The 18193-nt window shown below is 46.5% G+C and overlaps 1 protein-coding gene across 1 annotated transcript in view; it reads left to right on the forward strand.

Annotated features, from left to right (window-relative positions):
- The first annotated feature begins 291 nt into the window (after window positions 1-291).
- Window positions 292-18193, forward strand: part of SORT1 (sortilin 1) — a 167392-nt gene continuing 149490 nt past the window's right edge. The window contains exon 1 of the mRNA XM_063955210.1: window positions 292-595. Within this exon, the coding sequence (XP_063811280.1) occupies window positions 350-595 (246 nt within the window). The 5' untranslated portion in view covers window positions 292-349. The remainder of the gene's footprint in view (window positions 596-18193) is intronic.

Here is an 18193-nt window from a genome sequence, read left to right on the forward strand (position 1 = left end):
AATATTTACACAATGTTGCCAGACATGACAAGTTATCACCAAACTGATATTAAAGGTTCTTAATAAGTAATGTTACATGACACAATGTTGCAGGACACTGTCCACTCCCTGCAATCCAATTAACACCTCCCGTGTGAGCAATCAGCCTGGAACAACATGCCTGCGTCTGCCTGGCACCTGCTTAGCACGGATGTTGTCTGTAGGCGTGGCCAGGGAGTGCTGAGTAACATTGCAGCCAATCGGTGACATTACAGAGTTAGAGTGACCGGAGTCTCCGCCAATAAGCGCCGGACCGTATAGCACCTGTCAGTCTGCTGGCAGTCAGCAGTGGCTTCGGGCAGCTCGTAGTATGGGGATGTGTCCGTGTTTGGGGCCGGGTGGACTCCGGGCCCTGGTGTTCCTGCTCGCCCTGTGCACAGCCCACTCCCTTCGTTCCCGGGACCAGCTGGAACCGCGCTCCGCTGTGTGGCGCCGCGATGCGGCATGGCTCTCCCGGGTGCGGAGGAGCGCAGTGTCCGACACTTCGCCGAGCAGCGATGGGACCTGCGAGCAGCCATTGGCTTTCCATGACATCCTGGGGAAGGACACACACCAGGTGAGGCTGCGGCTCAGGTGCAGTGCCCGCCGGGGGGAAGTGGTGCTAGTGAGTGTAGAGCGGAGCTGTGTGTAAGGCAGTGTCCATACAGGACAACACTGGCCGTGTGTGTGTGTGATAGAGGGAAAGCAGTCTCTATAATGGGGCAATTTCCTGCAGGGCAGTAACAGCCTATACGCACGGCAGCTGTATTCGGTACCGGAAATAAAATACTCTCCCAGCCCCGCACCTATGGGAATGAAACTGGGAATCGGAGTTATAACAATATATCGTCCTATAATGCATCTCTGATGACTCGTCAACACACAGATGTCTGATCTGCTGTACACATACAGCTACTACTGTATGCAAACACAATATTGGGAGTCGCTGCATTAAAGCTTGTAATACTGTAAACGTGCAGCTTACTATATACTCCTAAATTTAGCTGCTGTGTATCCTGGGAAATACTCATTACTGTACAATGGAGAAAAGTGTTCTCAATTGTCCTAATATTCTAGCCCAAGATGGTCACACAATACTACATGATATATTTATATTATACGCCTTCTGTTGCATCTATGAGCAATTTTTAAATCTGTGCAGGCTTTGCAGGAAATTACATGGTAACGGTTTTAAGCTATAATTAACTAAATCGGTGATCTATTGCCTTTAAGTACCCAGTGTTTCTTTATATTATCAATAGAAAAACAGAGTAAGGTACAACTCGCAGATGTTTACAAAATACTATAGACTGAGAAACCAAGGATGGTCTAGTTTGTCAATAAATTGGTATCAATGCAAACTATAATTTTGTTCACTTTTATTTATTCTAGTTATTGGATAAATATCTATTAATTATTATTTTATTAATCTTACCTCTTTTCAATCTTTAGCTTACTGGTCCCTATTTAGGGTACATTATTTTACCTCTGATTGAATATAGCATATTGAGCATTGGTTATTGCATTAATAAAGTACCTTGATAATACATTTCTATTACTCTAATTTAAATACATGTCTAATATTTAATAAGTTTAATGTGTTACAGCAAAGTAATGCAGATAAAACATGCAAATAATAAAAAAATAGAATTAAAGCACAATGTATAACATACTGTATGTAACCCCAATGCAGAGCGTTCTAGCCAGACAGGTAAACTGAAATACAGGGACTACTGTACTCCGCTAATGGGTTTGCTCGCACAGTATGCAAGCCAAAGGTTCCCCCCACTATACTAACATTTCATATACTGGAGTGTATGTCAGGATATCCTGATACAGTATTACGGAGTGTATGTTATACTTTACATTTTTATTTCATAGTTTGTTTTATCTGTATATTTATAATAATGTATGCTAAATTTAAGTGCTCTGAAGTAATTAGTCAGGACTAAAAATTATGCTGCTGATATGAGTTGATACAATATATTGGGCACAATTTAATTGTTTCTGGGAATTTAGGTCCCATTTAAAATTCTGTGGAGCTATTCAGTTGTTCTGTACGCCCAGCTCCAAGGCTGCTCTGATTGCTGCTTGCACCCTCCTGAGGTGTGAACAGAAATCCGCATAAAGTAGGGCTATGGGGATGGTCGCAAATGTCGGGAGTGCTGTGTCTGCAGCGCGCTTGACACAGGAGAAACTGCTTAACACAGGGGGTCATTCAGACCCGATCGCACTCTGCAGTTTTTTTTGCAGCCGTGGAATCGGGTCTGAACGGCGCATGCACGTGGGCCGCAATGCGCAGGCGCAGCGACGAAAGGAACGAAGAAAGCGATTGCAAGAAGATTGACAGACAGAAGACGTTCGTGGGCGGCAACTCACCGTTTTCTGAGAGTGGTTGGAAAAACGCAGGCGTGCCAAGTCGTTTTCAGGGAGGGATCCTGACGTCCGCTTCTTCCTGGATCATCGCAGTGGTTGAGTAAGTCCTGGGCTGTGCAGAAACTGCATAAACTTTTGTTTGTGCAGCTAACTGCACAGCCTAACGCATCTCTGCAAAGCCCTAACCCCCTCCCCTGTAGGCGGCGATTACCTGGTCGCAGCAGTGCAAAAAATAGCCTGCGTGCGACCAGGTCTGAATTACCCCCACAGCTAATTCAGGGCATTTGGGTGTGAAAAAGCGCCCATTCTGGGATTTTAATTCATGAACATCGATTGAAGCGCCCCAGTTGTATCAATATATGATTATTGATTGTTGCTCTGTCCCTTTTGCATTCGATGGTTTTCCTGCACATTATCATGACCCACGTTGTTTTCTAAGGCACTGGAAAAGGCAGGATTACAAGCCATTCAAAGTGCAGTCACACATTAAAGAGAGCAAGTACAGGGGAGGATGATGAAGGATGTGCAGACTTGAGCTAGATGAGTCTAGGGCTCTAGGTAGAGGAGGCAGTGTGACAGAATGGCAGTAGGAGCTAATGCAGTGATGGGCAACAGGTGGGCAAGGGCCACATACAGCCCTCTGAGCTGCCTCTATCGTTCCCCCCCCCTTTTTTTCACATTTGTATGCTTCTGCATGTAAATCTAGCCTGCTGATTATTTTACAGTTAGATGTCTCTTTCTTAAAATTAAATATATTTATGACTACTTAACGAAATTAAGGGAAGTGTCCAGCCATTGTGAACGGATCACCTATGAGTCCCCAGAAGTATATCAGGTTGTTTATCACTGAGCAAGTGGGACAAAGGAGGGACTGATGGCAGAGTCAGCAGCAGCTGCAGCTGGTAGTCCATGCATGGTGAGTACTATCAGGTAGTGTAGGCTATCACAGAGGTTCCCAAACTCTCTCTCTCAAGTCACCCTAACAGTCCCGGTCTAAAGGATATACATGCTTGAACCCGGGTGACTTATAAGTGCCTCAGTCAATTTTGATTTTACAGTCTGTGCTCAACAATGAATATCCTTAAACCCTGGACTGTTCAGATGCCTTGAGGACCAGGCTTGGAAACCACTGGGCTATAGTGAAGAGGAGGATTCTGAGGGAGTGCATAGGAGCTCGATATGTACATATTCTATCTAACTTTGCAGGTTTTTTTTTTTGTGTGTGTGTTCCCTATTATTGATTGATCAAGGATTAGTATGCTTGCAGAACCAGGAAATCCAATCTGAAATATGCAGACTGGCAGTAACGTACTCTTTTTGCTATCACCTTTGCTCATTATGACAGTGGATTTTTAAAGCAGTAACCCCTTTTAAAGCAATTATCTTGAATTTGTCTTTTCTTCTTGGCTTGGTTTTTAATGTTTTACAATTGGAAAGCGTGTTGCATGCCACATTATGCAGTGAGCAGAGATACTTTGGAATACCACTCTGAGCTGTGGGACTGTTTCAGAGTTCTAAGTAAACCTAATGGTGTACTTAAAACTCTTATGCAAATTTCCTGATCCCAGCAGAAGAGTTCCGTCAGCTATTCAGACTTATTCTGCGTACACACTGGCCGATATATCTCCCGTTCTGTTGAACAACCGATATATCTCTGGCCCATCAGTCAGTGTGTACCAATGATATGTCTGTCTCATTCAGACATCGCGTCGGCCCTGCTGACATGCAATATTGTGTGTGTTTGTGTGTACGGGCGGTGAGCCGACCCCTCCGTACACATGCCGCAAAGGCCGCTGGTGATTAATGGCTGAACTGGGCGGATGCGGGTGTATAGCATAAGCAACTTCTTCACTGGCTCACTTCTCCACACTTTTCACTAATTCATGAATAGACCAATGGTTATTCAAACACATTGCTTTGATTTAACAAATTTATCCTAACAATTGTTTTTGTCCATTTTTGGGGTCTTAGGCATTTTTTTTTTTTTGTGTGTTTGTTTTCTTCAGACACTTAATGTTGCATTAGCATATTTTTTGCATTGCTACTGCGTCCAAAGACACAGCAGGATGCAAATAACTTCCACATCTGATTCAGGCCATATATCTGCACTGTGACATCCTCCCCTTCCATCACATGATCTGCTGAAAGCTGTGAGCACCTGTTCTTGTAGCCATGCTTGGTGTTTTTCTCACAGAGATGTTGGAAGGAGAGAATGATTTGTAGGAGGATAGTTAATTAGAAAAATAGGATGCATGGTTAAAAGGTTATTACTTGCTATTTAAAGAAGAAGAAAAAAATGAAAGCACTTTGTGACATTGCTGCTTTAACCAGAAAGACTTGATATTTGTTTTAAAATACACTTTCTTAAGATTAATTACTGGTGGTAGAGGTCATACTAACATTTTAGTGTAACCGGTGACTGCTATTTGACTTCTGAATGTGCTTTATCTCTCTATTTCCTGCGGGATGGCCATGTATGACTTGCAGTGGGAAGTCATGCTCCATTTACATGTGTTTAGATCATGTATATACACTTGCTTGTTTTGATGTGCTCTGCTGAGGTTGGATAATAAGAACACACACATTGTAATAATACCAGTAGCCTGCTTTGCCAGTGTGTTTAAGATTTGCAGATGTAGGCATTCTGGAACAATCTCTGGTCTGTTAGAGATAATTGTACGTTCACATTGTAACACTTGTGGTCAAGTGCCTCGTAACCAATTGTTCCAGCAGCACACACCTAACAGTGTGACCACATCTTGTGATAAGCACTGCATTGCATCAGTACAGTCGTTGAAGTGCTGGTGTTTTTTTTTTTTTTTTTTTTATTACAATGTATTCAGTTCCATTATACACTGAGTTCAGTAAACTGTTGTAGTGTCAAAGTTCAATAGAATGATGTTTCCATATGGAATCTTAGTTATGCAGATTATAAATTATAGCTGTTTTATAGCTGTGTGTGTGTTTGAAGCCATCTTTACTGTTCTACAACTTGTATGTCTGGTTTTGTAAGTGTTACGCAACTGACCTCTTTGCCAGATGAACTACCCTAAGGCGCTGTGCCCTATGTCGTCTGTGTGGTGATGTTTTCTATACACTATGGAAATGAAAAATTGAAAGGGGGTCTATGCTATCTGTGGTGATTGTGTATTATTTGATTGTGATCAGTTTCTTCCTTTGTGTTCTTTCTAACAACATATCTGCAGCCCTGCCTTACAATTATACAGCTATTTATAGCACAAGGAAAAAAAAAATCCTGTATTGTGTTTGTTCATTACTTACTGGCAGCATAGGCATTACTATATGGAATAGCTTAAGATATTCAAAATATAGACTGCTGTACATAGTTGCCAATTCAGCTTATAACAAGCGAAATTGGGCTTGGTTTATTTTTTTTTTTTCAAGTTGCTTTATTTTTTTGATGGTTGCTTGTTTTTGGGCTTATAATTATTTTTGCAGCTTGTTTGGGCTTTTTTTTTTTTTTTTAAAGGTACCACTGGCACCAACCGTCAAAGGTAGTCATTCATACAGTCATTCAACACAGATACCCACAAAGACATAGGTGAGAAGCTGTGGATGAATAGATGAATTGGAGGGTCTTAAATTGTGTCAAATGGGTGTGACGTGACAGTGAAAAAATTATAGTAAGCAAGTGCTTTTCTGCAAGCTAAGAAGATTATTCAGAGTTTGTCGCAGATTTTGCTATTTTAGCAAAATCTGCGACCACCAAAATCGCACGCATGTGTGGTGCTGCCCTGCAATGCGATCTCAACTCAAATAGTGATTAACCGCCGCCACCATGTTTCCAATCGCAGAAACGCAGGCGACATCATTGGCCAGCCCTGAAAACAGCCATGACACGTCTGTGTTTACTGTGACCCCCCCCCCAATGGTGCAACACTGCCCACTGACACCCATTGCCTGTCAATTATGATGTGGATGCATCCTTCCGGGATGCGATCCCATCATGATAGCATGCGCAGGTGGCTGAAAATCAGTCTGTGTCAGGGTCTGAATAAGGCCCATAATGTCTACCACTAACTGGAGGGGATGTAGTTAACCCGGCTGTCGGCATCCCGGCATTAAGTCTCCTGATGTCGAAATCCTGACAGACTGGAATGCCGACAGCGCTCGCCACGGGTTTTCCCATTCGACACCCATAGAGGAACAATAAAACCTGTGGTGAGTGCAGTGAGCCACTTTGCCATGGCGACCGCACTCTTTGCGCTTGCCTCACTGCCGGTATTCTGGCGGCCAGGATGCCGCTGTTTGTATATTGACAGCTGGCATCCTGTCCGCCGGGATATAATTATTATCCCGACTGGAGAACCAGATACCAGAAGAAAAAGTTCAAGAAACTGAAAGCTATCCACTTGACTTCAAGTTCCAGAACTTATCTTCAGTCCATGCAGCAGCCAGACATAACACTAATAATTATATGCATTTTAATTAGGAAACCAAAAACTTAAGTTGGGCTTTTTTGGCAGCTTTTTAGGAAGGGTTTGGGCTTGGTTTTTAGTCATCGGTTGCTCGTTTTTCATTTAGTAGTTGGCAACACTGCTGCTGTACAGCACATCTGAAACAGAAAAATGTGACCATCTCCTATGTGTAAAACAAGGGCAAATATAGTGTTCAGCACTGTAAATGCTTTAACCACTTAATACCCCTTTTCCACCTACTAAGCACGGGTCGCAGCTGGGAGCCTGACACGGGTGCTACCCGGCTGCGGCACGTGCTCAGCCCCCTTTCCCACTGCGCTCACCAACCCGGCATATTGCCAGGTTGGTGACGCTATTAGCGACGTGGCAGGGGCGGCGCTGAGAGATCACATGATCTCCTAGCGCCGCCTTTCCATAGACTGTGAACGGTAGCCATGTTGCATCGACACGGCTTCCGTTTACACTGCACAACTTACCGGGTTAAACTTGTGTTCAACCTGGTAAGCTACCCGGGTAGGATTCCCGGATCACTTGATCCGGGTTGACCCTTTTCCACTAGCAAAAAACACTGTTAAATGCGCGCCCCGGTGTATTTGCCCGTGTTTTTTGAGCTAGTGGAAAAGGAGTATAACTGACTGACTATTCCCCCCCCCCCCCCCCCCCCCAAAAAAAAAACACGCACAGAAATAGAAAATTGTCATTTCTTTTATAAGTGAAGAACATGAATTTAACCTTTTATCCAAAATCATTATAGTTAAAGTGTGTGTGTGTGTGTGTGTGTGTGTATGTGTGTGTATATATGTGTGTGTGTGTGTATATATATGTGTGTGTGTGTATGTATATATATATATGTGTGTGTGTGTGTGTGTGTGTGTGTGTGTATATATATATATATATATATATATATATATATATATATATATATATATATATATATATATATATATATATATATATATATATGTGTGTGTGTGTATATATATATATATATATATATATATATATATATATATATATATATATATAAAAAAAAAAAAAATTCTAGGCATAAAATTATATAATTTTTTAAACATCTGTAACATCGCGCGACCACCACAACATTACTTTGTGCAACACACACAGCTGCCAGGTTTACAGGGGGGGGGGGGGGGGGTTTGGTTTACACTTCTCCAGTGGCTGCTATTGTCTGCAGCTGCTGGGTGGGGATCCTGCTGTGCTTACTGATCAGCAATGATTGGCATCACAGCAACACTGGCATCACGGCAACACTGAGCGGAGGGTGCTGGGAGGCCAGAGGGACCCTCTGACAGCAGCAGTGGAAGGAAGTTTCCCTTCCCTGCCGCTGCTAATACTGTTTATTTGACTTAACATTGTAGACTGTTTTACTGCCAACATGTGCTTTTTTTTATGGTCAATGATCGCAAAAACGCGCTATAGCGCGTTTTTTACCCCAAAATGAGGACTGGGGACTCACTTTGTAAGAATGGGCGGGTCCCCGGGGACGCGCTCCGTTGAAATTGCTCTCTGGCGCCTGATTGGTTACTAGCTGACTTTTCTCTGACCTTATTGGTCAGAAGTCAGCGGCGGCTGCTGCTGCTGCTGGGCGGGAAGATGCGGTGCCGGGAGTCAGACAGGAACACGCTGAGAGGACTGACAGGAAGCTGCAGCGCGGCGCTCCCGGGCTTGATCCACACTTCTCACCCTCTCCCCGGCTGCACTAGTCCACGGGAGGGGGGAGGGGAGAGCCCGCTAGATTACAGATGATACGGGAGATGCCGGAGCCGCCGCAAGATGACATCACCCAGCAGAGTGATGAAGTCGGACCCGCCACCTGTGAACAAATCCCTGCTCAGAGCTGGCAGGGCAGAGGTAATTTAGCTGAGCCAGTGTGCGGGGCCAGGCAGAAACTGAACAGCGGCAGGCTAATGCTGCCTTAACAGTGTCTGCCAGCCCAGTGTTTCCACCTTCCCTCCCCAACCAGCCCACTGTGTTTTCTCACTGCCTTCCCATCTAGAACCACCCTGTCAGTCCAGACACACTGATTCCCCTCCCTAACTCAGCCCAGTGTTACCTCCTCACACCCCTATATCTCTGCCCCTCTACCTGGCGCAATGTGTATAACGTGCTCTACCTGGCTCAGTGTGTAGAACGTGCTCTACCTGGCGCAGTGTGTATAACGTGCTCTGCCTGGCTCAGTGTGTATAACGTACTCTACCTGGCGCAGTGTGTATAACGTGCTCTGCCTGGCGCAGTGTGTATAACGTGCTCTGCCTGGCGCAGTGTGTATAACGTGCTCTGCCTGGCGCAGTGTGTATAACGTGCTCTACCTGGCGCAGTGTGTATAACGTGCTCTGCCTGGCGCAGTGTGTATAACGTGCTCTGCCTGGCTCAGTGTGGATAACGTGCTCTACCTGGCTCAGTGTGTATAACGTGCTCTACCTGGCTCAGTGTGTATAACGTGCTCTACCTGGCGCAGTGTGTATAACGTGCTCTACCTGGCGCAGTGTGTATAACGTGCTCTACCTGGCGCAGTGTGTATAACGTGCTCTACCTGGCGCAGTGTGTATAACGTGCTCTACCTGGCGCAGTGTGTATAACGTGCTCTACCTGGCGCAGTGTGTGTAACGTGCTCTGACTGGCTCAGTGTGTGTAACGTGCTCTGACTGGCTCAGTGTGTGTAACGTGCTCTGACTGGCTCAGTGTGTGTAACGTGCTCTACCTGGCGCAGTGTGTGTAATGTGCTCTACCTGGCGCAGTGTGTGTAACCTGCACTACCTGGCACAGTGTGTGTAACGTGCTCTACCTGGCTCAGTGTGTATAACGTGCTCTACCTGGTGCAATGTGCATATTGTCAGCTACCTGGTGCAATATGTATAATATGCTCTGCCTGGCGCTAATAACGTGCTGTACCTGGAGCAATATGTATAACGTGCTCTACCTGGTGCAGTGTGTATAGGAGGTTCTACCTGGTGCAATGTGTATAAGCGGCACTACTGTGTGGTATAATGTGAATTGGTACAATTATGTGGCCACGCCCCTTCTCCATTAAGCCATGCCCCTAATTTTTTGCACGCGCCTTCGGCGCGCACTGCCTATACTTAAGGTTCTGGGAGATGGAGAACCGATTCACTTTCTGCCAAGGGGCACCAAAATGTCTAGTTACAGCTCTGGTGCAGGGTGTCCTGCATGCTACACAGCCCAGCAGCACTGTCACCCCCATCCCACCACCTTGCAACAAGATTAAGATTAATAAAAACCTTCATTCCGATGGGACCCAGAAAAGGACCGGTAGGAACCCAATTTTTAAAAGTGAGGGGTCCCTGGGACCCACTTTTTTTTGGCCTCAGCGCGATCACTGATGGTGCCCATACACTTGTGCGATGCCCCACGATGCGACATCGCGGGGCATCGCACCTGAACTGCCAAAGTGATTACCATGCGATCATGCCTCTGGCCGCTCCTGGTGGGTGCCCATCGCACATAGCAGTGCGATATATAGCATGTGTTTCTAGAAACACATGCAATCGCACTGCGATGCGATAAATATTATGTGCAGCACATAATATCTTGAGACGCCGAAAGGTACTAAAATGTGCATACAATCCTTCAATTTCTCTCACAGATGTGGTCGCTGAGATAGGGACAACACATGCAAGGGGTCCCTCCTACTAGAATGGAAACCGGTTCCAGGCTAGAATGACTGGGATGAGTCACACTGCTAATGGCGAGACTAGCAGCATGTGCTCCCTCTATTCTAGTGGGAACAAGATCCAGCCTGAGAACAGGATAGCTATAGGGGGGTACTGACGGACGAGATGTGTGCTGAGCGATCTTAACACAGACCGCTCAGCACAGCGCGATGTGCTGAGCGAGGGGACGGACGGGGGTCCGCTCACTTCACACAACGGTGAAGTGAGCGACCCGCTAGATTGAGCCTGCATGCAGGCTCAATCTAGCACCGAATATAAGCGCATAGCTATCGTTGGGGGGCATACACACGGCAGATCTGTGCTTAAAATCTAAGCAATCTAGTCAGATTGCTTAGATTTTAAACACTGATCTCTCCGTGTGTACCCCCCTTAAGGGTAAGAAATGAGCAGCTCCATCCCACTCCAGGATATTCCAGTATAATAGTGTAAGAAAGTAATTACAAACACGTAAAGGTTAAAGTTTTATTTATAAAAAAGACTGGGGGGGGGGGGGGGGGGAGGGGGGACTGCCCTTATTCTCATCTGTATTCTAAAATGTTATTGCTTCTCTTGATGTAATGCAATGTTGGGAAAAAGTTCACAGCTGATACTAATAGCTGTCTAAAGAGTATGAGGCTTTTTTTTTTTTTTTTTTTTTGGTGTTTTCTTCGTAAAGTGACGAGGAACCCCAATTAGTGCACCGTGTCCCCTCGCATGGCTCGCTTCACTCGCAAGGTTACCGTTCCCAATTGTAGTCCACGTGGATCGTAAAGTATGAAAAAGTGAAAAAAAATGTATTTAAAAACCGAAAACCTCATGTCGACCTAATGACCGTAAGCCCTCTCTAAGGGGGCGATTCAGTTAGCATAGGAGGGATGTAGCTCCCAGATTTAGTCCCGAAACTATTCGGTTGACTGGTTTGTGCCTGGCACTTAACACTGGAGGTTCGCTGTACTGCAACTAATATCGTTGTTGTGGTAAAGTGTACCTCCTAAGTTAAGTGCTGGGCTTGATGCTGCTACCGCACCTGGTAATTCTGCGACTAGCCCTGAGACACTAGTTAATGCAGATTTCTTCAAGTACACTCTGGGGGGTGTGAGTAGATATCCATTAGTCTCTTCATTACTGTGGGTGCAATAGAATAGCTCTGAAAACTAAACCTGGGCACGACAGCCCTGCTACAGAATGACTTTGAACTGAATCGTCCTGGCCTCTTCTACATTGGCCAGCCAATAACCAGATGTTTTCACATCATGATTGTAGTGTGAAACTCCTTGTAATTTGCTGAGCTGCAAATGCAAAACTGGGTGTTTCTCCTGCAGGGTCCACACTTTATCCACAGGATAATATTGGGATATGAGTTAGCGTCAGCGGAATGGCACCAATTGATCAAAGCTTTTGCCTTCCCAGAATGCAACGCGCCAGTCTCCTGTATCCCCGCCTCCTGGCTCAGGCAATTCAGTTATTTGTTTGGTGCTGCAGGAGCTGGACCATGGTCATGGGGCTGCTGGTTTTTTGCAGCCATAAGCTTTTTATTTTATTTTTATAGTCTTATTTCTCTATCGTCCTAGTGGATGCTGGGGTTCCTGAAAGGACCATGGGGGAATAGCGGCTCCGCAGGAGACAGGGCACAAAAAGTAAAGCTTTAGGATCAGGTGGTGTGCACTGGCTCCTCCCCCTATGACCCTCCTCCAAGCCTCAGTTAGATTTTTGTGCCCGGCCGAGAAGGGTGCAATCTAGGTGGCTCTCCTGAGCTGCTTAGAAAAGTTTAGCTTAGGTTTTTTTATTTTACAGTGAGTCCTGCTGGCAACAGGATCACTGCAACGAGGGACTTAGGGGAGAAGAAGTGAACTCACCTGCGTGCAGGATGGATTGGCTTCTTTGGCTACTGGACATTAGCTCCAGAGGGACGATCACAGGTACAGCCTGGATGGTCACCGGAGCCTCGCCGCCGGCCCCCTTGCAGATGCTGAAACGAGAAGAGGTCCAGAATCGGCGGCAGAAGACTCCTCAGTCTTCTTAAGGTAGCGCACAGCACTGCAGCTGTGCGCCATTTTCCTCTCAGCACACTTCACACGGCAGTCACTGAGGGTGCAGGGCGCTGGGAGGGGGGCGCCCTGGGAGGCAAATGAAAACCTTTTTTGGCTAAAAATACCTCACATATAGCCTCCGGGGGCTATATGGAGATATTTAACCCCTGCCAGAATCCGTTAAGAGCGGGAGACGAGGCCGCCGAAAAAGGGGCGGGGCCTATCTCCTCAGCACACAGCGCCATTTTCCCTCACAGAAAGGCTGGAGGGAAGGCTCCCAGGCTCTCCCCTGCACTGCACTACAGAAACAGGGTTAAAACAGAGAGGGGGGGCACTAATTTGGCGTTAGAAATATATAAAAAAGATGCTATAAGGGAAAACACTTATATAAGGTTGTCCCTATATAATTATAGCATTTTTGGTGTGTGCTGGCAAACTCTCCCTCTGTCTCTCCAAAGGGCTAGTAGGTCCTGTCCTCTATCAGAGCATTCCCTGTGTGTGCTGTGTGTCGGTACGTGTGTGTCGACATGTATGAGGACGATGTTGGTGAGGAGGCGGAGCAATTGCCTGTAATGGTGATGTCACTCTCTAGGGAGTCGACACCGGAATGGATGGCTTATTTAGGGAATTACGTGATAATGTCAACACGCGCCAAGGTCGGTTGATGACATGAGACGGCCGACAAACAATTAGTACCGGTCCAGACGTCTCAAAAACACCGTCAGGGGTTTTAAAACGCCCGTTTACTTTAGTCGGTCGACACAGACACAGACAGGGACACTGAATCCAGTGTCGACGGTGAATAAACAAACGTATTCCTTATTAGGGCCACACGTTAAGGGCAATGAAGGAGGTGTTACATATTTCTGATACTACAAGTACCACAAAAGAGGGTATTATGTGGGATGTGAAAAAACTACCGTAGTTTCTCTATCGTCCTAGTGGATGCTGGGGTTCCTGAAAGGACCATGGGGAATAGCGGCTCCGCAGGAGACAGGGCACAAAAAAAGTAAAGCTTTTACCAGATCAGGTGGTGTGCACTGGCTCCTCCCCCTATGACCCTCCTCCAGACTCCAGTTAGATTTTGTGCCCGAACGAGAAGGGTGCAATCTAGGTGGCTCTCCTAAAGAGCTGCTTAGAGAAAGTTTAGCTTAGGTTTTTTACTTTACAGTGAGTCCTGCTGGCAACAGGATCACTGCAACGAGGGACTTAGGGGAGAAGTAGTGAACTCACCTGCGTGCAGAGTGGATTTGCTGCTTGGCTACTGGACACTAGCTCCAGAGGGACGATCACAGGTACAGCCTGGATGGTCACCGGAGCCGCGCCGCCGGCCCCCTTGCAGACGCTGAAGAGAGAAGAGGTCCAAAATCGGCGGCTGAAGACTCCTGAGTCTTCATAAAGGTAGCGCACAGCACTGCAGCTGTGCGCCATTTTCCTCTCAGCACACTTCACACAACAGTCACTGAGGGTGCAGAGCGCTGGGGGGGGCGCTCTGAGAGGCAAATAAAAACCTTATTAGAGGCAAAAAATACCTCACATATAGCCCACAGAGGCTATATGGAGATATTTAACCCCTGCCTAACTTCAAAAATAGCGGGAGACGAGCCCGCCGAAAAAGGGGCGGGGCCTATCTCCTCAGCACACAGCGCCATTTTCTCTCACAGAAAAGCTGGAGAGAAGGCTCCCAGGCTCTCCCCTGCACTGCACTACAGAAACAGGGTTAAAACAGAGAGGGGGGGCACTGATTTTGGCGATATTGTATATATATAAAAGATGCTATAAGGGAGAAACACTTATATAAGGTTGTCCCTATATAATTATAGCGTTTTTGGTGTGTGCTGGCAGACTCTCCCTCTGTCTCCCCAAAGGGCTAGTGGGTCCTGTCCTCTGTCAGAGCATTCCCGGTGTGTGTGCTGTGTGTCGGTACGTGTGTGTCGACATGTATGAGGACGATGTTGGTGAGGAGGCGGAGAAATTGCCTGTAATGGTGATGTCACTCTCTAGGGAGTCGACACCGGAATGGATGGCTTATTTAGAGAATTACGTGAGAATGTCAACACGCTGCAAGGTCGGTTGACGACATGAGACGGCCGACAATCTATTAGGACCGGTCCAGGCGTCTCAGAAACACCGTCAGGGGTTTTAAAAACGCCCATTTACCTCAGTCGGTCGACACAGACACAGACACGGACACTGAATACAGTGTCGACGGTGAATAAACAAACGTATTTCTCATTAGGGCCACACGTTAAGGGCAATGAAGGAGGTGTTACGTGTTTCTGATACTACAAGTACCACAAGAAAGGGTATTATGTGGGAGTGAAAAAACTACCTGTAGTTTTTCCTGAATCAGATAAAATAAAATGAAGTGTGTGATGATGCGTAGGGTTACCCCGATAGCAAATATTGGCGTTATACCCTTTCCCGCCAGAAATTAGGGTACGTTGGGAAACACCCCTTAGGGTGATAAGGCGCTCACACGCTTATCAAATGGCGTTACCGTCTCCAGATACGGCCGCCCTCAAGGAGCCAGCTGATAGGAAGCTGGAAAAATATCCTAAAAAGTATATACACACATACGGTGGTTATACTGCGACCAGCGATCGCCATCAGCCTGGAGATGCAGTGCTGGGTTGGCTTGGTCGGATTCCCTGACTGAAAATATTTTATTCATGTAGAGCATTTAATAGGATGCATTCTATATATATGTATGTGAGATGCACAGAGGGATATTTGCTCTCTGGCATCAAGATAAGTGCGTTGTCCATATCTCCCAGAAGATGTCAGGGACACGACAGTGGTCAGGTGATACAGATCCCATACGGCAGATGGAAGTATTGCTGTATAAAGGGAAGGAGTTATTTGGGGGTCGGTCCATCGGACCTGGGGACCACAGCAACAGCTGGGAAATCCAACCTTTTTTACCCCAAGTTACATCTCAGCTAAAAAAGACACCGTCTTTTCAGCCTCAATCTTTCCTTTCCCATGAGGGCATGCAGGCAAAAGGCCAGTCATATCTGCCCAGACATAGAGGTAAGGGAAGTAGACTGCAGCAGGCAGCCCTTTCCCAGGAAAAGAAGCCCTCCACCGCGTCTGCCAAGTCCTCAGCATGACGCTGGGGCCGTGCAAGCGGACTCAAGGTGGGGGGGTAGTCTCAAGAGTCTCAGGGCGCAGTGGGATCACTCGCAAGTTGACCCCTAGATCGTACGAGTATTATCCCAGGGGTAAAGATTGGAGAGTCGAGACATCTTCTCCTCGCAGGTTCCTGAAGTCTGCTTTACCAACGGCTCCCTCCGACAGGGAGGCAGCATTGGAAACAATTCACAAGCTGTATATCCAGCAGGTGATAATCAAAGTACCCCTCCTACGACAAGGAAAAGGGTATTATTTTTCCACACTATATTGTGGTACTGAAGCCAGACGGCTTGGTGACACATAGTCTAAATCTAAAATGTTTTGAACACTTACATAAAAGGTTCAAATCGAGATAAAGTCACTCAGAGCAGTGATAGCGAACCGGAAAAAAGGGGACTATATGGTGTCCCTGGACATCAAGGATTACCTCCATGTCCAAATTTTGTCCTTCTCATCAAGGGTACCTCTGGTTCGTGGTACAGAACTGTCAATATCAGTTTCAGACGATGCCGTTTGAATTATCCACGGCACCCCGGGCCTTTTTACCAAGGTAATGGCCGAAAAGATGTTTCTTCAAAGAAAAAAGGCATCTAAATTATCCCTTACTTGCACGACCTAAAAAGGGCAAGTTCCAGAGAACAGTTGGAGGTCGGAAGAGCACTATCTAAAGTAGTTCTTCGACGGCACGACTGGATTCTAAATATTCCAAGAATCGCAGCTGTTTTCCGACGATACGTCTGCTGTTCCTAGGGATGATTCTGGACACGGTTCAGAAAAAGGGTTTTTCTTCCCGAGGAAAAAGCCAAGGAGTTATCCGACCTGTCAGGAACCTCCTAAAACCAGGAAAGGTGTCTGTACATCAATGCACAAGAGTCCTGGGAAAAATGGTGGCTTTTTACGAAGCAATTCCATTCGGCAGATTCCATGCAAGAATTTTCCAAAGGGATCTGTTGGACAAATGGTCAGGGTCGCATCCTCAGATGCACCTGCGAATAACCCTGTCGCCAAGGACAAGGGTATATCTTCTGTGGTGGTTGCAAAAGGCTCATCTATTGGAGGGCCGCAGATTCGGCATACAGGATTTGATCCTGGTGACCACGGACGCCAGCCTGAGAGGTTGGGGAGCAGTCACACAAGGAAGAAACTTCCAGGGGGTATGGACGAACCTGGAAAAGTCTCTTCACATAAACATTCTGGTACTAAGAGCAATCTAAAATGCTCTAAGCCAGGCGGAACCACTCCTGCAAGGAAAACCGGTGTTGATTCAGTCGGACAACATCACGGCGGTCGCCCATGTAAACAGACAGGGCGGCACAAGAAGCAGGAGTGCAATGGCAGAAGCTGCCAAGATTCTTCGCTGGGCGGAGAATCACGTAATAGCACTGTCAGCAGTGTTCTTCCCGGGCGTGGACAACTGGGAAGCAGACTTCCTCAGCAGACACGATATTCACCCGGGAGAGGGGGGTCTTCATCCAGAAGTCTTCCACATGCTAATAAACTGTTGGGAAAGACCAATGGTAGACATGATGGCGTCTCGCCTCAACAAGAAACTGGACAAGTATTGCGCCAGGTCAAGAGATCCACAGGCAATAGCTGTGGACGCACTGGTAACACCTTGGGTGTACAAATCAGTATATGTGTTTCCTCCTCTGCCTCTCATACCAAAGGTATTGAAGATTATACGGTGAGGAGGAGTAAGAACAATACTAGTGGCTCCGGATTGGCCAAGAAGGACTTGGTACCCGGAACTTCAAGAGTTGGTCACGGACGACCCGTGCCCTCTACTTCTGAGAAGGGACCTGCTACAACAGGGTCCCTGTCTCTTTCAAGACTTACCGCGGCTGCGTTTGACGGCATGGCGGTTGAACGCCAGATCCTAAAAGGGAAAGGCATTCCAGAAGAAGTCATTCCTACCTTGATTAAGGCAAGGAAGGAAGTCACCGCGAAACATTATCACCGCATTTGGCGAAAATATGTCGCGTGGTGCGAGGATCGGAGTGTTCCGACGGAGGAATTTCAACTGGGTCGTTTCCTACATTTCCTACAATCAGGATTGTCTATGGGTCTCAAATTGAGATCTATTAAGGTTCAAATTTCGGCCCTGTCAATATTCTTCCAAAAAGAATTGGCCTCAGTTCCTGAGGTACAGACTTTTGTTAAAGGAGTACTGCATATACAGCCTCCTGTGGTGCCTCCGGTGGCACCGTGGGATCTAAATGTAGTTTTAGATTTCCTCAAATCCCATTGGTTTGAACCATTGAAAAAGGTGGATTTTAAATATCTCACATGGAAAGTGACTATGTTACTGGCCCTGGCTTCCGCCAGGAGAGTATCTGAATTGGCGGCTTTATCTTATAAAAGCCCTTATCTAATCTTCCATTCGGATAGGGCAGAACTGAGGACTCGTCCGCATTTTCTCCCTAAGGTGGTATCAGCGTTTCACCTGAAGCAACCTATTGTGGTGCCTGCGGCCACTGGCGACTTGGAGGACTCCAAGTTGTTGGAC

Source organism: Pseudophryne corroboree, chromosome 2 (assembly GCF_028390025.1).
Source record: "Pseudophryne corroboree isolate aPseCor3 chromosome 2, aPseCor3.hap2, whole genome shotgun sequence".
NCBI lineage: Eukaryota > Metazoa > Chordata > Amphibia > Anura > Myobatrachidae > Pseudophryne > Pseudophryne corroboree.